This window comes from Gossypium hirsutum, chromosome A13, assembly GCF_007990345.1.
Source record: "Gossypium hirsutum isolate 1008001.06 chromosome A13, Gossypium_hirsutum_v2.1, whole genome shotgun sequence".
In the NCBI taxonomy this organism is placed as follows: Eukaryota; Viridiplantae; Streptophyta; class Magnoliopsida; order Malvales; family Malvaceae; genus Gossypium; species Gossypium hirsutum.
This window is the reverse complement of record NC_053436.1, coordinates 1,854,541-1,876,504: the sequence shown is the minus strand read 5'-3', so window position 1 is coordinate 1,876,504 and position 21,964 is coordinate 1,854,541. Positions and strand designations below refer to the sequence as shown.

The 21,964-nt window shown below is 29.3% G+C and overlaps 3 protein-coding genes across 3 annotated transcripts; 2 read left to right on the top strand and 1 right to left on the bottom strand.

The window, feature by feature from the left end:
• The first annotated feature begins 331 nt into the window (after positions 1–331).
• LOC107944907 (GDSL esterase/lipase CPRD49) lies at positions 332–3,593 on the top strand. Its single transcript, XM_041084428.1, has 6 exons — positions 332–658; positions 1,237–1,314; positions 1,505–1,645; positions 1,935–2,011; positions 2,104–2,253; positions 3,133–3,593. Exons 1-6 carry the CDS (start codon positions 548–550, stop codon positions 3,344–3,346), a joined length of 771 nt encoding a protein of 256 aa, XP_040940362.1. The 5' UTR covers positions 332–547; the 3' UTR covers positions 3,347–3,593.
• A 3,675-nt stretch (positions 3,594–7,268) lies between these two features.
• LOC121212751 (B3 domain-containing transcription factor NGA4) lies at positions 7,269–7,622 on the top strand. Its single transcript, XM_041086162.1, has one exon. It carries the CDS (start codon positions 7,269–7,271, stop codon positions 7,620–7,622), a length of 354 nt encoding a protein of 117 aa, XP_040942096.1.
• Positions 7,623–15,132: 7,510 nt separating this feature from the next.
• On the bottom strand, positions 15,133–17,802 carry LOC107920736 (putative serine/threonine-protein kinase-like protein CCR3). Its single transcript, XM_016850584.2, has one exon. It carries the CDS (start codon positions 17,631–17,633, stop codon positions 15,219–15,221), a length of 2,415 nt encoding a protein of 804 aa, XP_016706073.1. The 5' UTR covers positions 17,634–17,802; the 3' UTR covers positions 15,133–15,218.
• Positions 17,803–21,964: the final 4,162 nt, after the last annotated feature.

Sequence of the window (21,964 nt, the reverse complement as noted above, 5' to 3'; positions counted from 1 at the left end):
ATTAGGATCGGCTTTATAATACTTGGTTCACATCCTAATAATCTGTAATTTTAATTATAAAAACTTATATAAACTTAATTTAGAGAAAGATCCATTTTATAATACATAAAATAAGTAAGAAATAATATAAAATTTATAATATATAACATTTATAAAAAAATATATTAAGGGTATTTTTATTGGTTTAATTTTTTTTTAAATCCGTACTTTTATATATATTATAAATAGAGATTATAAATATTACATAATATTTATTTTTTAAACTTTATAATTTAAATTGAATGGTTGATATTTTTTTATTATTTAAATTTTCAGCTTCTTAAAACAGTAAAAATCAAAGAGGAAAAAAAAAAAGGAAAGTGGGTGTAGTTGGTTTTCCAACTACCGAAGGAAAGCTGAAATATAGTCATAAATATATGGCAGAGAGGAGATTGGGGGCAAAAGCCTGATATCATTATAGTCTCCAATTTGATCTCCATTGACATTCTAAGGGATTGTCAAAGAGAAACCTCAAAAAGAAAGGGTGTCCAAAGAGAAGAGAAGAGAAATGGTGGGTCCAGTTAGGCCACAGTTCGTCCTCTTTGGTTCATCCATTGTTCAACTTAGTTTCAGCAATGGTGGATGGGGTGCTATTCTTGCTGACCTCTATGCCCGCAAAGTACTTTTTTTCTCTATACTTGCCCCCTTTTTTTCTGGGTTTTTTTCAGCGTCTTTGTTGAGCTATGTTTTGTTAGCATACAGGTTAAATTGATTCACTGTTTATGTGTATATTAGTGATAAATGATAATATGGGTCATTTGATTCTAAAATAAGAAAAAAGAAAGTTTCTTTATTGACGAGTGATCTGCTTTGTGTGCTTGTTTTAGGGTGTGTTCTTGTTTTATGATTGGTTAGAGAGAAAAAAGAGAAAGAAAGTTTAATGCTAGTGATGATCTTTTTTTTTATGCTTTAATGCATTATAATTAGCAATTCTATAATTTTGGATGAATTAAAGGAGGGAAATTGCGAATTGTTAGTATGGATAGTGATTTTTGAGAGTGGTAGAATCGAAAATGAACATGATTTAGAAATAAAATTCCAAAATTTATGATGCTAAGTGCATTTTGTTTAATTATTTTATTTCCTCATGAAATTCAGCCCTCAAATTATTTGATCTCATTATTTTCCAGTCTCTTAATTGTATGTGTGTGGCTTGTGTTCTATAGGAATCATGCTTTATTTGCTATCCTCTCGCAGGCTGACATACTTTTACGAGGATATTTCGGATGGAATTCACGACGTGCCATACAGGTTCTCGATCATGTTTTCCCAAAGGTACTAAAGTTTTAATAGTTATTACATCAAACTTGTTGAAATAGTGATTGATGCTTATGGAACAGCAGTGTATTGTCTAATTTGATTCACTAGGATGCTGCTTTTCCGATATACGAATCGATTCTTAATCTGTATCGTCTATGTATGATTTGATATTAACATCATGGTTCTGTTCTTTCGCGCGTTACAGGATGCTGCTACACAGCCTGAATTGATAATAACTTATTTTGGAGGTAATGATTCGATGGGGGCTCATCCATCTGGCCTTGGCCCTCATGTTCCACTTCCTGAATATATCGAGAACATGAAGCAAATAGTGAATTATCTGAAGGTATTTTTCTCAAATCTCTGTATATCTTTCTGTTGAGGTTGATACATCAATGTAGGATTTACGAGAAACTGACTGTTCTGCTAGTAGTAAAGCAATACTTGCAATATAAGTCCTGAATCCCGTAGCTGTAAGCACGGTTGAGTGTTGAAGTAGTTGGAGATAATGAGAAAATGGCTTCGTATGCATTGGATTTTCAATTCTTCCTTTGTTTGCTTGTATTTCTTATAGCAGGTCTTGGTAAACAAGCAATGGTCATTTCTAATTTTTGTTCTTTTTTTCTGAAAATCAGGGCCTTTCAGATTCGACGCGTCTCATATTTCTTACTAGTCCTCCTGTCAATGAAGAAAGAGTAAATAAATACGCAAGGTGCTGTAATGCATTTTTTTTCTGCGCCTTCTTTTCCCCACCTTATTTCTTATTATGAAATGTCAATCTAAGACGTCCTTTCGGTAAATCAGTGAACATTTTAGCCACCTTGTTCGAACAAACGAGTTATGCCAGACGTACGCTGATGCTTGTGTAAAGCTCTGCCAGGAACTGGACGTAAAGGTGGTCAATCTTTTTACTGCTTTTCAACAAAGAGAGAATTGGATGACCGATTGCTTCACGTAAGTTTTCTCGTCTGTGTTTTAATCTTCTTTCTTGATGCAATCACATTTTTAAAGTTCATTGGCTTTATTTGTGAATCATCCATGTGCTTCACTTTCCACTTTAGGGAACTTTCTTTTTGATACGGTACCTTGTCGTCCACTTGTGTTCTGAAGTTATGAGAACTTTGATTTTTCCTTATTCACATGAAAAATATTATTCGATGAAAGAGTTGAGGATTTTGCTGTTGTTAAAAGATAATAAAAGGGTAAAAGTACCATGTAGGTCTTTGTAAGAGTTGGATTGCATTTTGCCCTCTCTGGTAAAAAATGGGCAAATTAGTCCCTTTACGTTAAATCAAAGAGCGAATTGGTTTTCCTACTAAAAATTGGTCCTTATATGTCAGAATGAGGTACACGTGGCACGTCACGTGTAACTGTTTGGTTATTTTATCAACCACGCCAGTTTTTAACATTAGAAATGGATGAAAGTTTTAATAGAAAGGACTAGTTTGCTCTTTATTCTAATGTACAGGGACTGATTTGTTTATTTTTTGAGTAAATGGGGTAAAAATGCAATCTGGCTTCTAGTACAAGAATCTCCATGATACTTTCGCATAATAAAAGCAGGAAACATGAGGACATTAAGAATATCTAGGGTGATCCATGACTGAGAACTGAGTCCAAAGTAGAACGAGAGGCTGAAACCAAAATTCTTAGTCAGTGTACTCGAATGAAGCTTAATGGTGCTCGAACCTAAATCTTAGGGAGACCAAAATCGAACTGTTACTACAGTAGCAGTAGGTTTGTTTCTTTTAAAGTTTGTCTGTTCATTAATTTTCGGAAATGAAAGTGAAGCTTATATCGAAATTGAATTATTGAATTTATGCTATTCGACAGAGATGGAGTTCATCTATCTGCTGAGGGGAGCAAAATAGTGGTGGCAGAGATACTAAAAGTACTGAAAGAAGCTGAATGGAAGCCATCTCTGCATTGGAAATCCATGCCAACTGAATTTTCTGAGGACTCGCCTTATGATATTGTTGGCGCTGATGGGAAAACCACGTTGAATGCGTCCGAATGGACTTTTCACCGAGAGATTCAATGGGATTAGAGTTCAGAGTTCTGTTTAAGATCATGATCTCCAAATCCCATGGAAATTAAAGGAAGACAGAGTTCAATAGATAAACAAGATTTGTAGGAAGGACTGAACTACAACCATTTGAGTCCTAGTTGCTTCTTGCAAAGCTATCAAGAGTTTAATTCCATTTAGTGCAATATATATACATATGGTTAAATTCCTCATAAATAAACCTAGAAACATCTATTACAAGAATATATATATATATACATTTTTTTTAGATCGATATGATAGAGATATTAAACTAGTTTTAAAAATTTACATGCATGAAAAATATAATACTGGCCTCTTAACCATTTGATTGTTGGCATGAAAAATATGCATTATCTTATGTTACATGTTTATTCGTGTCATGCAAATTTTTCTAGAGGCATTAAAAAAAATGTGGTTTTGAAAATTACACATGAACTTTAGTTTAATGTGTAATGTTACATAAGAATTTTGATTTTGTGTAATTTTATACATAATATTTTGATTTGATTCAATTTCGTAAAAGGTTAACATCATTATCAATATAAATAGACATGTTCATGGGTTAGGCTATCCATTCAGGCTTAAAAGCCCGCCTGAAATTTGGAAAGGTTGGGTAAAAAAATTAGGCCTTTTTAAAATATTGGTTAGGCTCGTGCTTGAACATTCAAAACTCGAGCCCAGTTTGGCCCCACCTATTTTAAGTTTATAATATTTTATATTTTGTTATTTTTATATGTTATGTAATTTAGAACAAATTAAAAAAATAAACATATACAAAATATATAATACTACTCTGTAAACATTAAAATAATGTTAAGACGACTATATAAAAAATTTTAATAAATAAAGAATGTATAAAAATATTAAATATTAAAATAATATAATATAAATATTTTTTACAAAAATTAAAAGTAATATGGGTGGGCCTAAAATGTTCTTATACTAGTCCTTTGCAAATATGAATGAGTTTGGGCAAAATTTTAGGTCCAGATTTTGGACCAAGCTGGGCTTGAACAAGCATAAAGTATATTAATATCATGCTTAGACCAGGCTTGACTCGGCTCATAAGCACATCTAGATATATCATTTTACATTTACATATTATATACACAAATAATTATATTTATTTAAAAAAATTGATGTATTCATTTCCTTAAACGTGTAGAGTTAAATCGAAATCAAATTATATATTAGATCGAAATTCATGCATAGTTTTTATATTCATCTCATTTAGATATTATAAATAAATTTATTAAAATTGCTAAAAATATAAAATCATTATTTACACATTTTTAAAAATATATGATTAATTAATAATTAATTAAATTTTATTTGCATTGCTTGCAAATTCTAATCAATTGATAAACATATACATAACTTTATATTAATTTTTATATTCCAATTAAGTATTTTTTTATTAAATATATTGATTTTATAATTAATATACTATTTCCCATTCTAATATAAATCATTAAAAAGTAATACAAAAGATAAAATAAATGAAATATAAATAAATATGTTAATATATTCAAATATTAATAAAAAAATCAAATAAATTTCTTAAAATATTTATAACATAGTAAATATATTATAAACATTAAACAAAAAAATTATTTTTTTCCTTTTCCTTCCGTTCCTGCGCCATCTCTCCTTTCCCATTCTTTCTCTCCTTACTATCCCCAAAAAAGATGGCAAACACCTAAACACTAACATCTATAGTAATTGTATGTATGAAAGTACATAATGGATACTAAAAATTTATTCTACGTGTGTGTGAAAATTACGTATTTAAAATATATGTATGTGTTTAAAAATAACATACAATAACTTATAAAATGTACAGTTTGGAATTAATAATAAAAACATACAAATTATAGAACAAATTGAAATGTATCTAGAATACAGCAGTGTATTTAAAAATAACATATGGTTTGAGACTAATTAATAATAACATATGCATTGTACGGTATTAAAATGAAAAATTAGATTAAATTGTGAGTAAAATGAAATTTAAACACATAAATACACCAGATTAAGAATGTTTATCATGATGTTACTATCGATTTTTAGTTGGTGTCGTGTTAACTTATTACACCAAATCAATCAATAATTTAAAATTTTATTTATCCAAATGGTATGGGTTAAATCTCATTACATGCAAATTTTTTATCGACTTTTTTTTAAAAAGGTAAAAGGATTAAAAGGCCCTCAAATAATATATCGATTTTTATATTTTTCCTAATTAATTTGGTGTCGGATTCAATCAACAGCTTAAATAAGAATATATTTCACTTCATTTTTTTACTACATATAATGTAAATTAGTTCATATTTTTATAAAAACTAAAGTACGATTAATATTTTAACGATTTAACCTTTGAATTTATTGATATTATTGTATATACGATGCATGTAAATTTTTAAACGAATTTAATAGCATATTAGAAATGGGAGCATAGGAGGATATTACTAGAACCTGAATTCTAGACTTTAGGGTGTCAATACTGACTTCTTAACCATTTGGTTTTTTGGATTGTCGGCATTATCATATGTTACATGTTTACTCATGCCATGTATATTTTTCAGAAGCATTAAAAAAATGTGGTTTTGAACAAAATAATTAACTGCTGAAATGAAGAAAAAAATAGGGTTATCCTTCAAATGTTCAGTCTTCAATTTTGGTCAATGGAACTGGGGCCTTCAACATTATTATTATTATTGTTATTATTTCTCAATTTGCTGATTGGATGGAATACTTGGCACCAAACTTTTCAAAGTAGTCTAAGATAGATTCGAAGTAATGGTGTTGTTTTCTTTCCACAAAATTCAAACAAAGCTAGGTTAACTTTTGTAATATGCGGACCCACACTAATTGGAGTGAAACATAAACTAGTATTATTTAATTATAGTGTTGGATTGAATTATGATGCGACTAAAACATTAATTTTTTAACAATGTTGGCGTGACAATTCACATGTACTTTATCTTGATATGGTACAATTCGTTTTATGTAATATGTCAACAAATAATTTAAAAGTAGCATGAAGTGCATGCAGATTGTCATGTCGATTAACGTTTTTGACTCTTTTTGAAAAGTTAGTAATCAAATTTGAATATTAAATTGACAAAAGATATAAATATTAAGGGCTAAATTTAGATTAAATGAAATTTAAAAGTTGATATTATTATTTAAATAATATTAAATTAATTTTATAATGAATTATTTGTAATGGGGTTATTAACCCAATGACAAACAAGTTTGGTTTGAAGAAATTATTAGAATAATAAAGAGGAGAAAAATAAAAAAAGGGTTTCCAACAAGAGTGGCCCTTTCAAGGGAAAATAAAAAAGAAAATACCCAAAAAGTTAAAAATATCATTTGGAAGTGAAATTTGTAGACCCACTCCAAACCTACCCATTTCAACCTAACATTTATTGGTCTTTAGAGACAAAAAATCCACTTATATTTATAATTAATATCTACTTTTTCTATTTAATTATTTGGAATAATTAACGACATTATGAAATAATGGCGTTAAATTAAAAGGACATATAAACCGTAAATTTGAGTGAAGTGTTTATTTTAATTTTCATGTTTAGAGTTCGTAGCTGTCTTTTTTAATAGTATCGTTTTCAGGGTTTGAACTTACATTTTTCCTTAAGAGTGTATAGGATTAAGACGGGTGGAAATGTGTTTTATTTTTATTTTTTAAAACAAAGAGTATGAAAATGTGTTTTATTTGTTAAACAGTGTTTTAACTTTTTTTTTTATAAAATAATAAGACAATAAAAAAAAAGAAGGAAGAGAATTAAAAGTTGTTCCTTAAAAAACAACCAAAGTATGGAATATATATATATGTCACCATATGGAAAGAAAGTAAGATTCTTTCTAACTATTTCGAAGTGTTTGTAGATATCGGGAAATGAAGCAGCTGTTCTCAAAGGTTCTTTCTCCGACAGACATAGAACATAGGTTGGCGGTTCCATCAGAGATTTTATGGGCATTCGAGTTCGACCAAGCTCGTCGTTGTGCTGATTTTGAAGTGAAAGACAAACATGGACAAACATGGGAGTTTCGTTGCTCAACCAGGAAGAAAGATTTCCATCCAAAACCAGTGGTTTCCAAAGGTTGGCGTAAGTTCGTGAAGGATAAAGGTCTTCAAGCAGGTGACAAGGTTGTCTTTTACAAGGATGTTGAAGGTGATTCTTCTTACAAAATCATAACCATGAAGAAAGTCTTCAAGTTATTTGGTGAAGAAGTCTGGCTTCCCTCATAATTACCAAAATGAAATAGGATCATTTTGCAGTAATTAAAAGATAAATAAACTAGCATTTCGTATTTTTTTTTCCCTTAATTTTTGTTGTAGTTACTATTCATTAAAGTACCTAGAAGGTCCCTGTATTATAGGGATTGATCAAATTAGTCCCTTTAGTATCAAATGACTATTAAAAAGATTAAATAAATCCAAATTATAATAGAATTAATATTTACTGTATAAAAAATATCTTGAAAATAATAAATGTTAACTCTATTCCGACTGACTTCATTTAATTTTTTAAAATAATACAGGGATTAAATCAACTCATTTAATAGTAAAAGGATTAATTTAATCAAATCTCTATAATAGAGTTACCTCTCTGATACATTCACCTGTTACTATTCTGTATTAATAAGCAACTTTGTATTGTTGTTTTCAATAATATATCAGCTCAGCTTTTATCAAGAAAAAAAACAATCATTATGTACTTCCTGGTAATGAATTGCAAACTTGTGTACCCTATATTAGAAAACAAAAATGTTTATTTATTTCAAGTACCAAAATCTTTACCAAGTGTTTTTCTTGCTGTAGTTACTATTTGGGTGAATGCATGTTGAGTCACATCTACATCTAACATATTTTTGAAAGGGTTAATATATATTTTCGACCCTGATTTCTACTTTGTTGGTTCATACATATTTTTTGGGATCTAGTTAGTCCCTGAACTTGTGTTCTATCAATCGAGTCAGTACCTTTGCACTAATACTGTTAGTTTGTGCTGACATGGCATTGTTTGCCAATATGGTGTGCCACGTAGTAACTTCTCAGTATGTCATGTGGTAAACATAAATTAAAAATTAAAAAAATATAAATTAATTAAAAAAAGATATATTTTTTCACATCTAGAATGAACTTGAACAAATAATTTTTCACATCTAGAAGTATTTTTTGGTAATTTTATTTTTAATTTTTCAATAAAATATTAATTTTTTTAGGTCCTAACTTGGGTGTCCGCCATTGTTAGCAATGACTAATTTCTATGCCACAAGCGGAGATCGAATCCTCAACCACGTGATTAAGGGATAATGTGAGCAACCACCACACCTCATGTTATTTTAAAAAATATATCAATTATAAATTTATAAAAAAAACATATCTAAATATATAAAGCCTATAAATTTTATTCATTTGAAATTATCCATTCACTATTTTTATTAAAATAATATATTTCATAAATTTATAATATATATTTTATAAATTTATATATTATAATTTTTTTATAATACATACTTTTATAAAATTATACGTTTTTATATATTTTTATATATATTTATATATTTTATATATTTTTCAAAAATAATAATCTAAAAATTTGATATTTTAGAAAAAAAATTAAATATATATAAATTACCAAAAACACATCTAGAATGAACTTGGACAAATGGTTTGTCCAAATTCATTCCAAATGTGAAAAATATATTTTTAATTTATGTTTTTCATTTGGCGTATTGAGAGGCTACTACGTAATACCACCAAATTGGTTAGCAGTGCCACATCATCACAAACTAATAGTGTTAGTGTTAATGTACCAACTTGGTTGACTGGAGACAAGTTTAGGGACTAACAAAGTCCAAATTGACAAGTTCAAGACCGAAATATATTTAACTCTTTTTGATATTAGATATAAATGTTAATCCTTCAAAGATGTGAATAAATTTTCAAAAAGAAAAACCTTAAATTACTCATGTTTGATGGAGTTAAGGTTAAAAGTTGTGTTTTGACATGTGCCACCAATGGCAACCACAACAATGTTTTAGTTGGCAAATTTTAACTAAGTCATTGTATTAGTTTATCTTATGTATTTAAGAAGGATTTGAAGTTAAAGAGGGCTATTTTGAATAAAAATATATAATACATGTTTAAAATTAAAGATAAGGATAGCAAGGGAGTTCATCAACATTACTAACTTAATGATTAAGCGAGTAGATAGTGAGGACTACACTTAGATGTGTAAAGGTGAGGTTACAATTTGAGCATGAAAATGTTGGACTTAAATCATTATTCTTATATTGTGTTGACCTAGTGGGTTAGTTCTCTAAGCTAAGATTCACAAACTTAGGTTAAGCCCGAATTCTTTAAAAAATTTTGTGTGCAAAGTTTTCTTCTTGTTTCAGATACCATGGTCATAACGCTTAGATTCTGTGTCTAATAAGTTCAAATGGAAACAATGAAGGCCAAAGGATCAACTACTCAACCACCACTCTTATATGGATCAAACTATTCTTTTTGAAAAGTAAAAATGAGAGCATTCATTAAATCTATTAACAAGAAAACTCAGAAAATTGTTCCAACAAAATGGGAGTATAACCCCGAAATGTTTGATAAAAAGTAATAATAGTATATCAAGAGTAACAAATTCTCAAGAATTGAGGATATTAATCAAATAGTAATCATAGAGATCAATTAAGTACATAAAAATAGGTATGAAAAGAGAATATCATAAAAGGACTAAAATAGAACTTTTGTAAAAGTACAAGAACTAAAATTTAATTTGACCATAAAATAAATGGTGGAAAATTAATTAATCATTATATATAATAATAATGTTGAAAATATATTGATATTTACACAATAAAAATCAGGGTATAGAATAAATTGTAATTGCCAAGAAATTATAGGGACTTATAGTGTAGTTGTCATTAAGAGAAAATTTATTAAATTGTAATTATACCATGGAAAAATAATATCAACATAAATAATAATTACATAAGGACACATATGTATGTTATATGTCAAATAAATGAGTGAAATGACTATTTAACCTTTTATGTATTAAATATGACAAAAGAAATTTTAAAGGGTAATTTATAGTCATTTTGTCATTAAAGGTTTTTTTAAATTTTAAATTAGAAAAAAAAAGACATTATTGATGGCATTAATATAAGACATTAAATTAAATTTTAAAATATTAAATTGTAATCATTTATTTAATAATTAAATAAATGAATAAATGATGAAAAGTGTGGAAAATCTAGGGAAAAAAGAAAATTCATTCTTTTCCTATATATAGAGAGAGAGAAGGGGAAAATGGAGTAGAAGAGAGAGAGAGAGAAGAGTTTTTACTTGAATTTTTCATGAAAATTTAGTTAGTGTTTTTCTTCATGAATTGAATCAACAAGCTTGGAGACAAAAGAAAAGGCCAGAGAAATAAGGAACATGAGGAATTTGGCAGACATGTGAGTGACTCATTATTAGTCTATTGGGTTAATAAATGAAAAAAAATTGAATAAAGTGTTGTTTGATAAATTAAAAAGTTATGTGCCGTAGAAATAAGTGTTGAAAGATTAAGTACTGAAAATTTAAATAGATTAGATAATGGTTGATAAATTGAGATATAATTCATTTTAAAAAATGTACTTTTGAGGTTGCAAAATGAAGTCCATGCTCACATACATGTGCCATATGGCACATTGGTAAAGAGCCAAATGACTACACTACCACATGGAAACTTACTTGAATGCATATCAGTATGCATTGCAGCCTATCAATGGGGTCACATGAGTGGAAGGGAACTGGGATGAAGCCTATTCTGCCTCCAATGGGGAGAGTTGTGCCTAGAAGGCCCAAGAAAAATAAGAGAATGGCCAAGGATGAACCACAGAAGTTTAGACCTGGATAGCTGAGTATGAGAGGATTAGTTATGAACTATAGAAATCATGGACTGCTCGGGCATAACAAAAGGAAATGCCCTCGAAAGAAATTATCAACTACTCAGGTATTTTATAGTTTATTTATGCAATTTTAGTCATTCCTTTCCTTACTAGTACTGTTTAAGTTTAAAATTAATTGCAGTTCTTTGCAACAGACTACAACTCATTGTGCAGATACTCCAGCTACTTCAGGGACACCTCAAAACCCTTCTGCAATTGCTGACAAAGTGAAGGGAAAGAAGCCTACAACTGCAGCCAGACCTAACAGAGGAAGAAGACCAAGTAGATTTGAAGGCATTGGTCTCTACACCAATTTGAATACTAGAGAGTAAACATTCCATGTAAGTGATGACATTTTATTACAATAATTTGTAAGCCACCAATCTTGGGGTCTGACATTTGTCTTCTTTTGTTATAGTCTGGGATCAGCACAAGGAGAGGCATTTATGAACTAAATAATTCATCTGATGCACAGTCCTCGAACAAGAAGAGAAAGGCAACTGGAGATGAGATTGGCACTCAAGAATCTGTTGCACCCAAGAAGTGAATATTGCATTATATAATGCATTATTTTGTTGGATCTTTTTCGTGTTACACCGTTTTGGGGTATATATTTTTTGGTATATAAGCACCTGGTATAGGCACTTCGGGCACCTTTTATAGGCACGTGGAATTTTTTGGTATAGTCTTGGTTTTGGTATAGCTGACAGCTGACAAACTTGGTACAGACAGCTGGTTAATTGGGTATAGAACAAAAAAAAAAGTATTAGGGCTTAATTGCAAAAAAGTTGAAATGTTAGGGATGAAATTTGCAATTAATTGTTATACATATCCTGCTGTTGTGTTCAAGTGTGAGTTTCTTATTACTTTTGCATTCCCTTCTAGACAATCATCATGGGTCCATCATCCACCTAGTCTCGAAGTTTCGTCTGAAAAGTAAAAAGATTTAGATAAAAATATAAACTCAAAAAATAGATTTAAACAAAAAAATATGGCCCATTTTCTAAACGGGTCAGGTCTTGGGTAAGATTTTTTGGTTTGACCTCACCCCAAATTTTGCTAAAAAAATTTTATTCCGCTCTTTGTTGATGTTTTGTTGTGGTTTTACTGCTATTTTGTTATTATATTGTTACTATTTTATTATTGATTGGATATTGTATAACTCTTTTTTTATTGTTAATTTTGCTACTATTTGATTGCTAAGTTACAACTATATTAGTGTTATTTAAGTATAATTAATGTATTTTTAATTTGTTAGGAATATTTATTTTAATGTTTTTAATATATTTAATTTATTATATTTTTAAAATTTATATATATAATAATATCGAAATTTTATTACAGGTCGGGCTGAGCTCAAGTTTAGCATTTTTTATTTGGATCAAGCTTGAACAAAATTTTAGACTCATTTTTTAAGTCGGACCTAAACTTACTCTTGATCTTTGCACGAAATGCAAATCAAATATAATAGCATCGACCTTACTAAGAAGTGATAGTGAGTATTTTCTTTATACGTTTGAACTGAGTTCAAATCTCGAAGTCGTCATATTTGAAAGGACTAATATAAATATTATATTTGAATCTCATCTCATACTTGATCAATAATTTCGATTCTTTTAGATTATGTGCTCTGAAATTTTGTATTAAATATTGTAATTTGTGATTATAACAAAATTTTAGTAATTTTTTATATCGAATTTGTTATATTAAAAAAATTGATGTAATAGTAGAGATGGATACAACGGTAACACAATTCAAATCTGTACCAAACGGGTGAGTCAAGACCAATAAATTAAAATTTTATTTTTTGAAGTTCTTAAATAGTTTAAATATTTTATATTCCCCAAAATATATAACTTATGAAATTAAATAAATAATTGATTACAAGAGTGATGAATCAAATTCTTGACACCAACAAGAAGGCCCATGAAGAAATATTATTATACTAATTATTTCCCTATTTTATTATTTAAAATCATTAAATATAAATAAATTTAGAAAAGTAAAAATTTACTAGGAGTCCCTACACTTTTATGTGAAGTTTATTTTAATCCCTTTACTAAAAATTATTCTAATTAGTCTCTATACATTAAAAATTTATTCAAATCATGACATGATTAACAAGTTATTTTGGGTATGCTATATCTTATTTAAATTATCAATAACTTACTAACGATATGACGCAACTCATAAAAAATCCAACCATCCTAAAAAAAGCATATATTTTTTAACTCTCGTATGGCTGAAAAATACGTTAAATCTATTCTTTTTTAACCAAACGATAATTCAAAAATATATGATTTTTTTAAAATAATCGAGTTTTTTATAGGTCAAATCAAATCATGTGTAAATTTGTTAGGTATAAAAAATAATCCAAAGTAAATTTTAATAGAATAACAAGGTTCTTAATAAACTTTTGACAACAAAGAATCACAAGATTGAAATTTAATTTTAGAGTTTATTAGAATGGTAATAATCAAAAACAAAACTTGTCACAATCAAAATCAAGCAGTTGAAAAACATTTCAACACATTGAAAACCAAAAAAATCCTTATTCACACATTTCCTATAATAAAAAACCTTCCATTGACTAAACATGGATGAGTTGTTTTTATCAATCAACAGAGTTCTCTTTTAATAATCTTATTATAAGTTCTGATCATATCTGTTCTTTTTTATACAATGTATAAAATTATTTATAACCTATCTTCAATCCATAAATAGGAGATAATATGTTTCAACGCAATCAAATCGGCATCTTCCTATATTAACAATAATGTCCATGCTAATCGAGTTAAAGACTCAATCAGTAGGGTGTTCAAATTTCGGTTAAAACCATATTAACTGGCTGAACAAATCTAATTTGGTTAATTGGTCGATTAACCAATCTAATTTTATTGGAGGTCAATTAATGATTTTTTGAAAGTTCGGTTATCAGTTAATTCGATTTGAAATCGGGTAATTAACTGAACTTAATAATTAATAATACAAATTATATGTAGTTTTAATTTGGATAATTTAGTCAAGTGAACATTATCATTTTTTAAAATATGTTTATACTTGTTTTAACTAAAAAAAACATATAAATTTCTGTTCGGTTAATTTTTTGAAAAAATTTAATTCAACTAATTTATTTAATACTAATTTAATTCGGTTAACCGTTTGAACACCCTATCGATCAGCATCAATAAGCAGAGTTGAAAACATAGTTTCATACATTATTTCCACCACACATTTTTGTTGATTTTGAGAACACTTTCCACATAAAATATGGGGAAAAGGAAGAGGTAGGTCACCGGCATAATTCAATAATTTTTCATAATTGTATTGACCAAACTCCAGTTAAACCATATCCTTTTTTCCTTTCTAAATTCAAAGTCAATTTCCTTTAAAATTAAAACCTCCCTGATATTTTAAAGAACATGTGTCCAATGCATGGACCCAGTTTTCATTGTGTTTGTTGGACCATTTTAGTTAATGGGTTTTGACAAAATTTAAACAACTTCAAAACCTCATGCAAGTCAAGAAGGGGTTACTTTTTAGTCCCTCAACTTAATTCACTTAACAAATTTAGATTAAATCCGAGTTCAATGACCAAAATAAACTTAATTGTGAAATTCAAAGACCAAAGTGAATTTAATTATCGAGTTCAAAAACTAAAAGTTATATTAACCCATTCAAGAATTTCAAATCGGAGTCTTAATCTTTTTAGCTTTTTAGTGTGAAATGGACCCAAATGATCAAAGTTGAATCCAAAACAATAACAAGATTAAACCATCTAATCTCTTATCCTTTGCTTTCAATGTTCACAAAATCCCTAAAAAAATGAAAAATCTTTACACTACAAAATGATGTGTATCTAGATAAATCATTGATGGAAAAACAAAAAAAGGAGGAAAAAATTTCAATCTGAAACAAATGAAAATGCACCACTAGAGATACTGCCATGGCTACCATCACAGACATTGAATGCCCTTTCCAAATTAGAAACAATGTCACCAATTATAGGTCTTTCTTTACCTTCAGAATTCACACAATGCATTGCAGTATATGCCATTAGTTCCACTGCTTCAGTTTCATTAAGCTCTGGTGGTCCAACCCTTTGGTCCAAAACCTTAACCAATTCACCTGCCATAATTGCAGGCACTGCATAATCCACTAAGCTTATTGGGGTACCACCATTGTCATCATTCTTGAATATAGCTCTCTTTCCTGTAAGTAGTTCTAGCATTACAACTCCAAGTCCATAAACATCGCTCTTTGTTGTTAATACATTTAAGCCATAGTACTCGGGGTCTATGTAACCGACTGTTCCGACGGCCTTCGTCGGCTTGTAATTGTGGTCAGATTCTGGATCCATGAGTGAAAGTCCGAAATCTGAAACTCTTGCTGTCCAATTCATATCAAGTAAGATGTTGGATGACTTTATATCTCTATGGATTATAGGTGGAACTGCATAGTTGTGAAGATATTCGATCCCTCGAGCTGCATCCAAAGCGATTTTGATCCTCATTTTCCAAGAATTGATCAAACTACTAGTTTTCACAACATTGTTCTTATCATGTAAATGATCATGAACAGCACCATTCTTCATGTATTCATAAACCAAAAGCCTTTCATCTTTTTCATCACAATACCCAACAAGCCTAACCAAATGTTTATGATGAAGCCTTGATAAAAATGCCAATTCTGATTCAAATGCAGTCTCTTTCTCTTGGAATTTCTTGGTTTTTTGACCTGTTTCGCCTCGTTTAATGGCTACCTCGCGACCATCCCATAACTTACCTTTGTAAACGATACCGAAACTCCCAGCACCGATCTTGTTTTCGGGTGAGAAATCATTTGTGGCAGCAGCAAGTTCAGATAAGGTGAATTCTTCAGCTCTATCAGCATGTTTGGATGATGTTCCACTTCTTTGACGTTTCATTGCTCTTGAGCTATGGCGTCTAATAGTAAATGACCTGGATAAAGAACTGTTGTTTGATCCTGGACCACCATTAGAACCAACTCTTGTGATTCTTGGTTGAACAGAGTTATGTACTTTCTTTCTACCACAACAAACACCAGTCCATAAACAGTAAATAATACTACAAATCCCCATAAAACCTCCTACTGATCCAACTATGACAAAAGCCAATAACCCTCTCCTCAACGGAGAGGACTGCGTCGTAACCACTGGAAGTGGAGGTGACGCCGGTAATGGCGGTGATGGAGTGGTGAAATTGAAACAGGGTGAAGGTTTACAAATGTTACCATTGCCAAAACAAAGCCTGCTTGATTGAGGATATAATCCACACTCATTACAAGAAGATTGAAGACAAGGCCCTGGTAAAATCTCAGCTCCAAAAGGCAACTCCATTAGAGAAGAAATTGAAGCTGACCCATTGCTTAAAGGCCATCCAGGACCCCAACAAACAATGGAGAAATCCCTAGTGGTTAATCCACAAGTAAAATTTAAACCTGTAACAACGGATTCCATCTCGATACCTTCAATGGCGGATTCATTCATGGAACCCCAACACACAACTGTACCATTTGATCTCCTTATTGCACAACTAAAACCATCACCAAGAGCTAACCCAGAAACAAAAGTTAAACCTTTGTTTAAAGGAACATTTAATTGGCCATTTGAGTTATCTCCTTTACAAAGCAAATCACCAACTGAGTTCACTCCACAAACATGGGAAAACCCAGCTTCGATATTTGAAATTGACATGTTCCCAAATTGTTCTTCAATGGTTTTGCCTATTGAGTTACTTCCCCAACAAGAAACCCTGTTGTTTTCACTCAAAACGATCCCACATGAAAACCCAAACCCGGATGTGATTTTACCCATGGTGTAATTAGCATTGGGTAACTCATCCTTGTTATTTCCATTATTTCCAATGGGTCTCCAGCAAGATACAGATGACGTCGCATTCGTCGACGTTGCGCAAATCTTTCCGTCGCCGATTGCGAGGGATTTTAGCAAAATGGTATCGTTGTAGTACAAGCGTTTAACTGGAAATGTTGGGTCGTTTGTTTCCCAGCACAGGAGGCTGTTACCATTGGAACGGACGGCGCAAATGATCGTTCGGCCACCAGCGACGGTGGAGTAAGAGATGTTAGGGAGGACGGAAACCGCAAACGAGGAAGCGTTGCCGGCGCGGTAACAGACAATGCGCTGAGATGGTTGGGCTGCTACGATGGCGCATACGGTGGCGGTGGCGTAAGCGACGGCGAACGTTGAACCAGAACCCAAAGCATGGGTTAACGGCGGGAAGGAGATAACGGTGAAGAAACTAACGGCGAAAAGGAAAGGGGAGAATGGTTTCGTCATTTAAAACAATCAAGCTTGACGGCGGAAGAAATGGCGTTTCCGTCCGTCATCAGCTTCATTTGTAAAATAGTTTAAGAGCGTCTTAAGAAGAAAGGGAAAAGAAGGCCGTGTTTGGTATCAGAGAAAATTGAATTAAATGAAATGTAACCGCCATTTTTATTTTTTCTGTTGAGGATTTTATTAATTTTCCTTTTATTCCATATTAACTTATAATTAAAGATTTCTTTCTTTTTTGTTTTTCTCGCTAAATTATTAATTTACGATTTTGATCACCCAACTTTAAAAATTTACAAAATAATTATTAAATTATTCAAAAATTTTTATTTAATCATTAAACTATTTGAAAGGTTTTATTTAAGTCACTAAATTGTTAAGTAACGATTAAATGATCAATGCGATGGATCAATACCCATTGATGAGTTAAAAGAACTTACATTAAATCAAAATTGATAAACGATCAGTGGCAAACATCAAAGAAGAAAGTTGAAGTATAAATTTAATGATCATTTTGTAATTTTTTAAAGTTAAGTGATTAAAATATAAATTTACTAACAATTTTTTTTTATTTTTTAAGAAGATCTTTTTTATTTTTCTTTAGGTCCACTTGAATTGGAAGATTTTATGAAAATATAAGATATTGAAAACCCAAATTGTATTTTTGAGATTTGGTTTCTAAATCTTTTTTAAAATCCCAGATATTATTGACAAAATATATATATAACTAAGGTCTCCTTTGAATTAGCGTTTACTTTCAGTGCAGTGCATTTAGCTTTTTCTTACCTCACGTTACAGTATCATTACCGTATCTAACCTCATCACCATCGTTATTTTTACATTAATCATAAATAAATGCATCGTCCATCCAAAAAGGTCTAAGTTTGCCTAAAATAATAAAATCATAAAATTTTTTTATCTAAAAAAATTATATACTTGTTTGTTTTAAAATTATATACTTTTTTTAAATTAGTTACGTGATAGTCATTAATATTATTATATTTTTGTCGCTCGACGGTTTAATTTCTATTTAAAAAATAGTGTTGCACCTTAATTCAAAGGTTAATGGTTAATTTGATCCCTAAGCTATGGTTAAAAATTCATTTTGATATTTTAAAATTTTTCTTAACAATAATTATAAAATTTTCAACCTTTTTTTTTTAAAATTTAATATAAAAAAGATCTTACGGAAAGGAAAATCCAAGAATTTTGCAATTAATTTTTTCATATCTAATCTTATAAAAAATCACAGTTTTTGAACTTTTACAAAAAAATTTATTTAATTATTTTTAATAATAAACACATTTATATTCTAAATACATGGTTTCCACGAACATATGCATGTAATAAAATTTCTAGTATTTTATAATGCTTTTGTTGATATAATGTCTAGAATTACCTATAACCCTTCTCAACCCATAAATTGGAAGATAATACGTTTCAGCATACTCGAACCCATAATCTTTCTGTTTTGGCAACAATACTCATATCAATTGAATTAAAACTCAATCGACAACTCCTCCTAATTTTTAAATCAAAAGAAAATACGTACTTAAAAATACGTATTTAAGTACACCCGAGCTGATACCTCCATTATTATTACAATTGATATTTAAATACTCAATTAAACTAATTCTTATCCATTCTTTTTATATAAAATTAAATAAATAAAATACTAATTTTGGATCAAACAAGTTTGGTGAGGTGGAAGATTAATATAAAGCAAACGCGCTACGCTGGCTTATTCGCCTTAGGTAAGCAACACTACTACAAAATGGGACATCGTTTACGCGCCTCCGCGGTGAATAACACATGCCTCATAATAACGTTAAAATATACCATAAGTCCTTGAATTTTTTAAATTTTTTAAATTTAGTCTTTTTTATTTTTCTACTTTCATAATCTGAATTAATAGTATTAAACCGTTAATTTTTTAAAAATAAAAAATATAATAATTAAATTCTAATTTTTTAAAAATCTAATTATAATTAATAAACATATTCTTATTGAAAGTGTTGTCCACATGTTACCTAATTTAGACCAAATTGTGCTCTTTTTTTTGTCTTAGGCATACATTTTTTAAAAGATTATAAAATCCCTAAACTTAATTTAATGGCTAAATTTTGGGTAATTATTTTTCAATTTTTAAACCCTAAACTTAAATTAGGAAATGGACATATGAACAAACACTTCCTCAATAGTATTGAATTTGTAAATCAAAAGGGAAATAGTTGTAAAACATGGGGAAGAAGAAGAAGAAGAAAAATGGCTTCAAAATGTTATTCACATAATAATTATTTAATCCACTTATGGACAAGATGTCATGATTTTCACCAAATAAAAAAGGTATGATGATTTGATGTGAAACATGGGTGTTTTGGGAGATTAAATGATTATCAACTTTCAAATTGTCCTCCACTTATGATAAAAAAAGAAAAGAAAAAAAGAAGAAGTAAATTTAAATTTTATTTTTTATTTTTAAAAACTAAGTGTTTAACTGTTAATATTATTAAATTTATTTATATAATAATTTAAAATTAAAAAAATATTCATTCAGTAGTTATATAACTGATATGTAATAAATTTTAATTTAACAGTGTTAACAATTAAATCTAAATTTTAAAATTCAAAAAATAGAAGGATTAAATTTTAATTTTATAAAAAAGTATAAAAATTTATGTAATATTGTAAGGAAATTTCAACCATTTGATAAATCATTAAGATTCTATTAGATATTTGATTTTAGTAATGAGAAGCATAAAAATATTATTTGTTATTATATATAATAATTTCTTACAATAACAATTCTATTTTAAATTATATATTAATTAACATTAAATATATATATATATTAAAGTACTTACTAGCAAATTTTAAATATATATTAATTTATTATGATAATTTTTAGAGTTTGTTGTTTAAGTTTGTTACTGAAACGATTAATACGAACGATACCATCATGGAAGAGGCCAATTAAAGTCATGATTTTAAGTATGATCTTTGACTTTCATGATCATTGATACATATGTATTGAATTTTACCAACGATAAAAATTGAGATCATATTTAAATCGATGCCTTATATGACTAGTGTCGAAGTTAAGGGGGGTAAGTAGAGGCACCAGCCCCCTTTAAATGGAAAAATTTCATTTAGACCCTTTATAATTTATAAAATTTTAAATTAGTAATGATAAAATTGCACTTTAACCCCCTCAAAAATAATAAAAATTTGTTCTATCCTTTAAAAATTATAAGGATGTAGTCTATTAAAATGATGAAATTACATTTTCATTATCTTAAAAATATACAATTTAATTCCAATCCCCAAATAAAAATTTTCTAGCTCTGCCACTACTTATATCACTTTGCCTCTTTTTGTTTTTTTCTATCTTTCCGTCTTGTAAACTTTTTATTTGTTTTATCGTGTTTGACTTTACTTTTTGATGCTTTTATAGAATTTCTTAATATCCTTTTGTTTGGGATTAGTGTCTTTTAAGAATGCAATTGTGATTTGGTGTAAGGTTTTTACAATTGGATCAGTAGTCAAATCGATTAGATCATTAATTTATCGGTTTAATTATATAAATTATTAAAAAATTTAAAAAATTCAGTTTAACTGATTTAATAATTTCCTCTAAATTAAAAAATAATCAATCTCTGATCCGATTCAACTATCAAATCAGTAAAAGAAAATGTGTACATAATATAAGCACATCAAACATGATGAAAGAGGTCATTCCATATTGGCAGTTCATTCAATAGAAAAGGAAGAAATTGAGAGTTGAAGACCCATTTTCAACATGATGAGGTAAGTTGACTAAAAAGCATAACATTATTATTGATTTTGAGTGTAACAGAAGGTAGCCAAATGCAACAAAAGCAATTGATTATAAATAGGGCCCTATACCTCTTAAAGGTAATCATAGTTGTTTTTCACGAAGACACCGACATTGATTTTTAGGTAATGCATTCCAAATAAACACATCTATTGTTTATGTGTGATCCACTTTTATAATCCAAATTAAAAGTATCCCCCGTCTGTCATTTGGTTGGAATTTGATCATTGTTTAGTAGAGAATGGGCAGGCAATGCTTTTGAGTGTTGAATTCGATATGAATCTTTAAAAAGTGAGCTCAGTTTCGAGATGTTGGGTGACAATTACATGTTTTTTAAAGTGTGAATTTTATTATTGGATCTCTTTAATTAGATCGAGTTTCGATTTAATTTTTGATTTAATTGATTGTTGAGATCTAGATTAGGTTGCCTTGAGTGTCGAGTATGACACGAATGTTAACATGCTAGGTGAGCATAGCTCTAAGATGTTGAGAGACAACAATG

Bases quoted from the DNA above. Each gene is read 5' to 3' on its own strand.
- LOC107944907 (XM_041084428.1), top strand. From the start codon at position 548: ATGGTGGGTCCAGTTAGGCCACAGTTCGTCCTCTTTGGTTCATCCATT. The intron at 659-1,236 runs GTACTTTTTTTC...ATCCTCTCGCAG, and splicing joins CTGACCTCTATGCCCGCAAA to GCTGACATACTTTTACGAGG. The intron at 1,315-1,504 runs GTACTAAAGTTT...CGCGCGTTACAG, and splicing joins TCGATCATGTTTTCCCAAAG to GATGCTGCTACACAGCCTGA.
- LOC121212751 (XM_041086162.1), top strand. From the start codon at position 7,269: ATGAAGCAGCTGTTCTCAAAGGTTCTTTCTCCGACAGACATAGAACAT.
- LOC107920736 (XM_016850584.2), bottom strand. From the start codon at position 17,633: ATGACGAAACCATTCTCCCCTTTCCTTTTCGCCGTTAGTTTCTTCACC.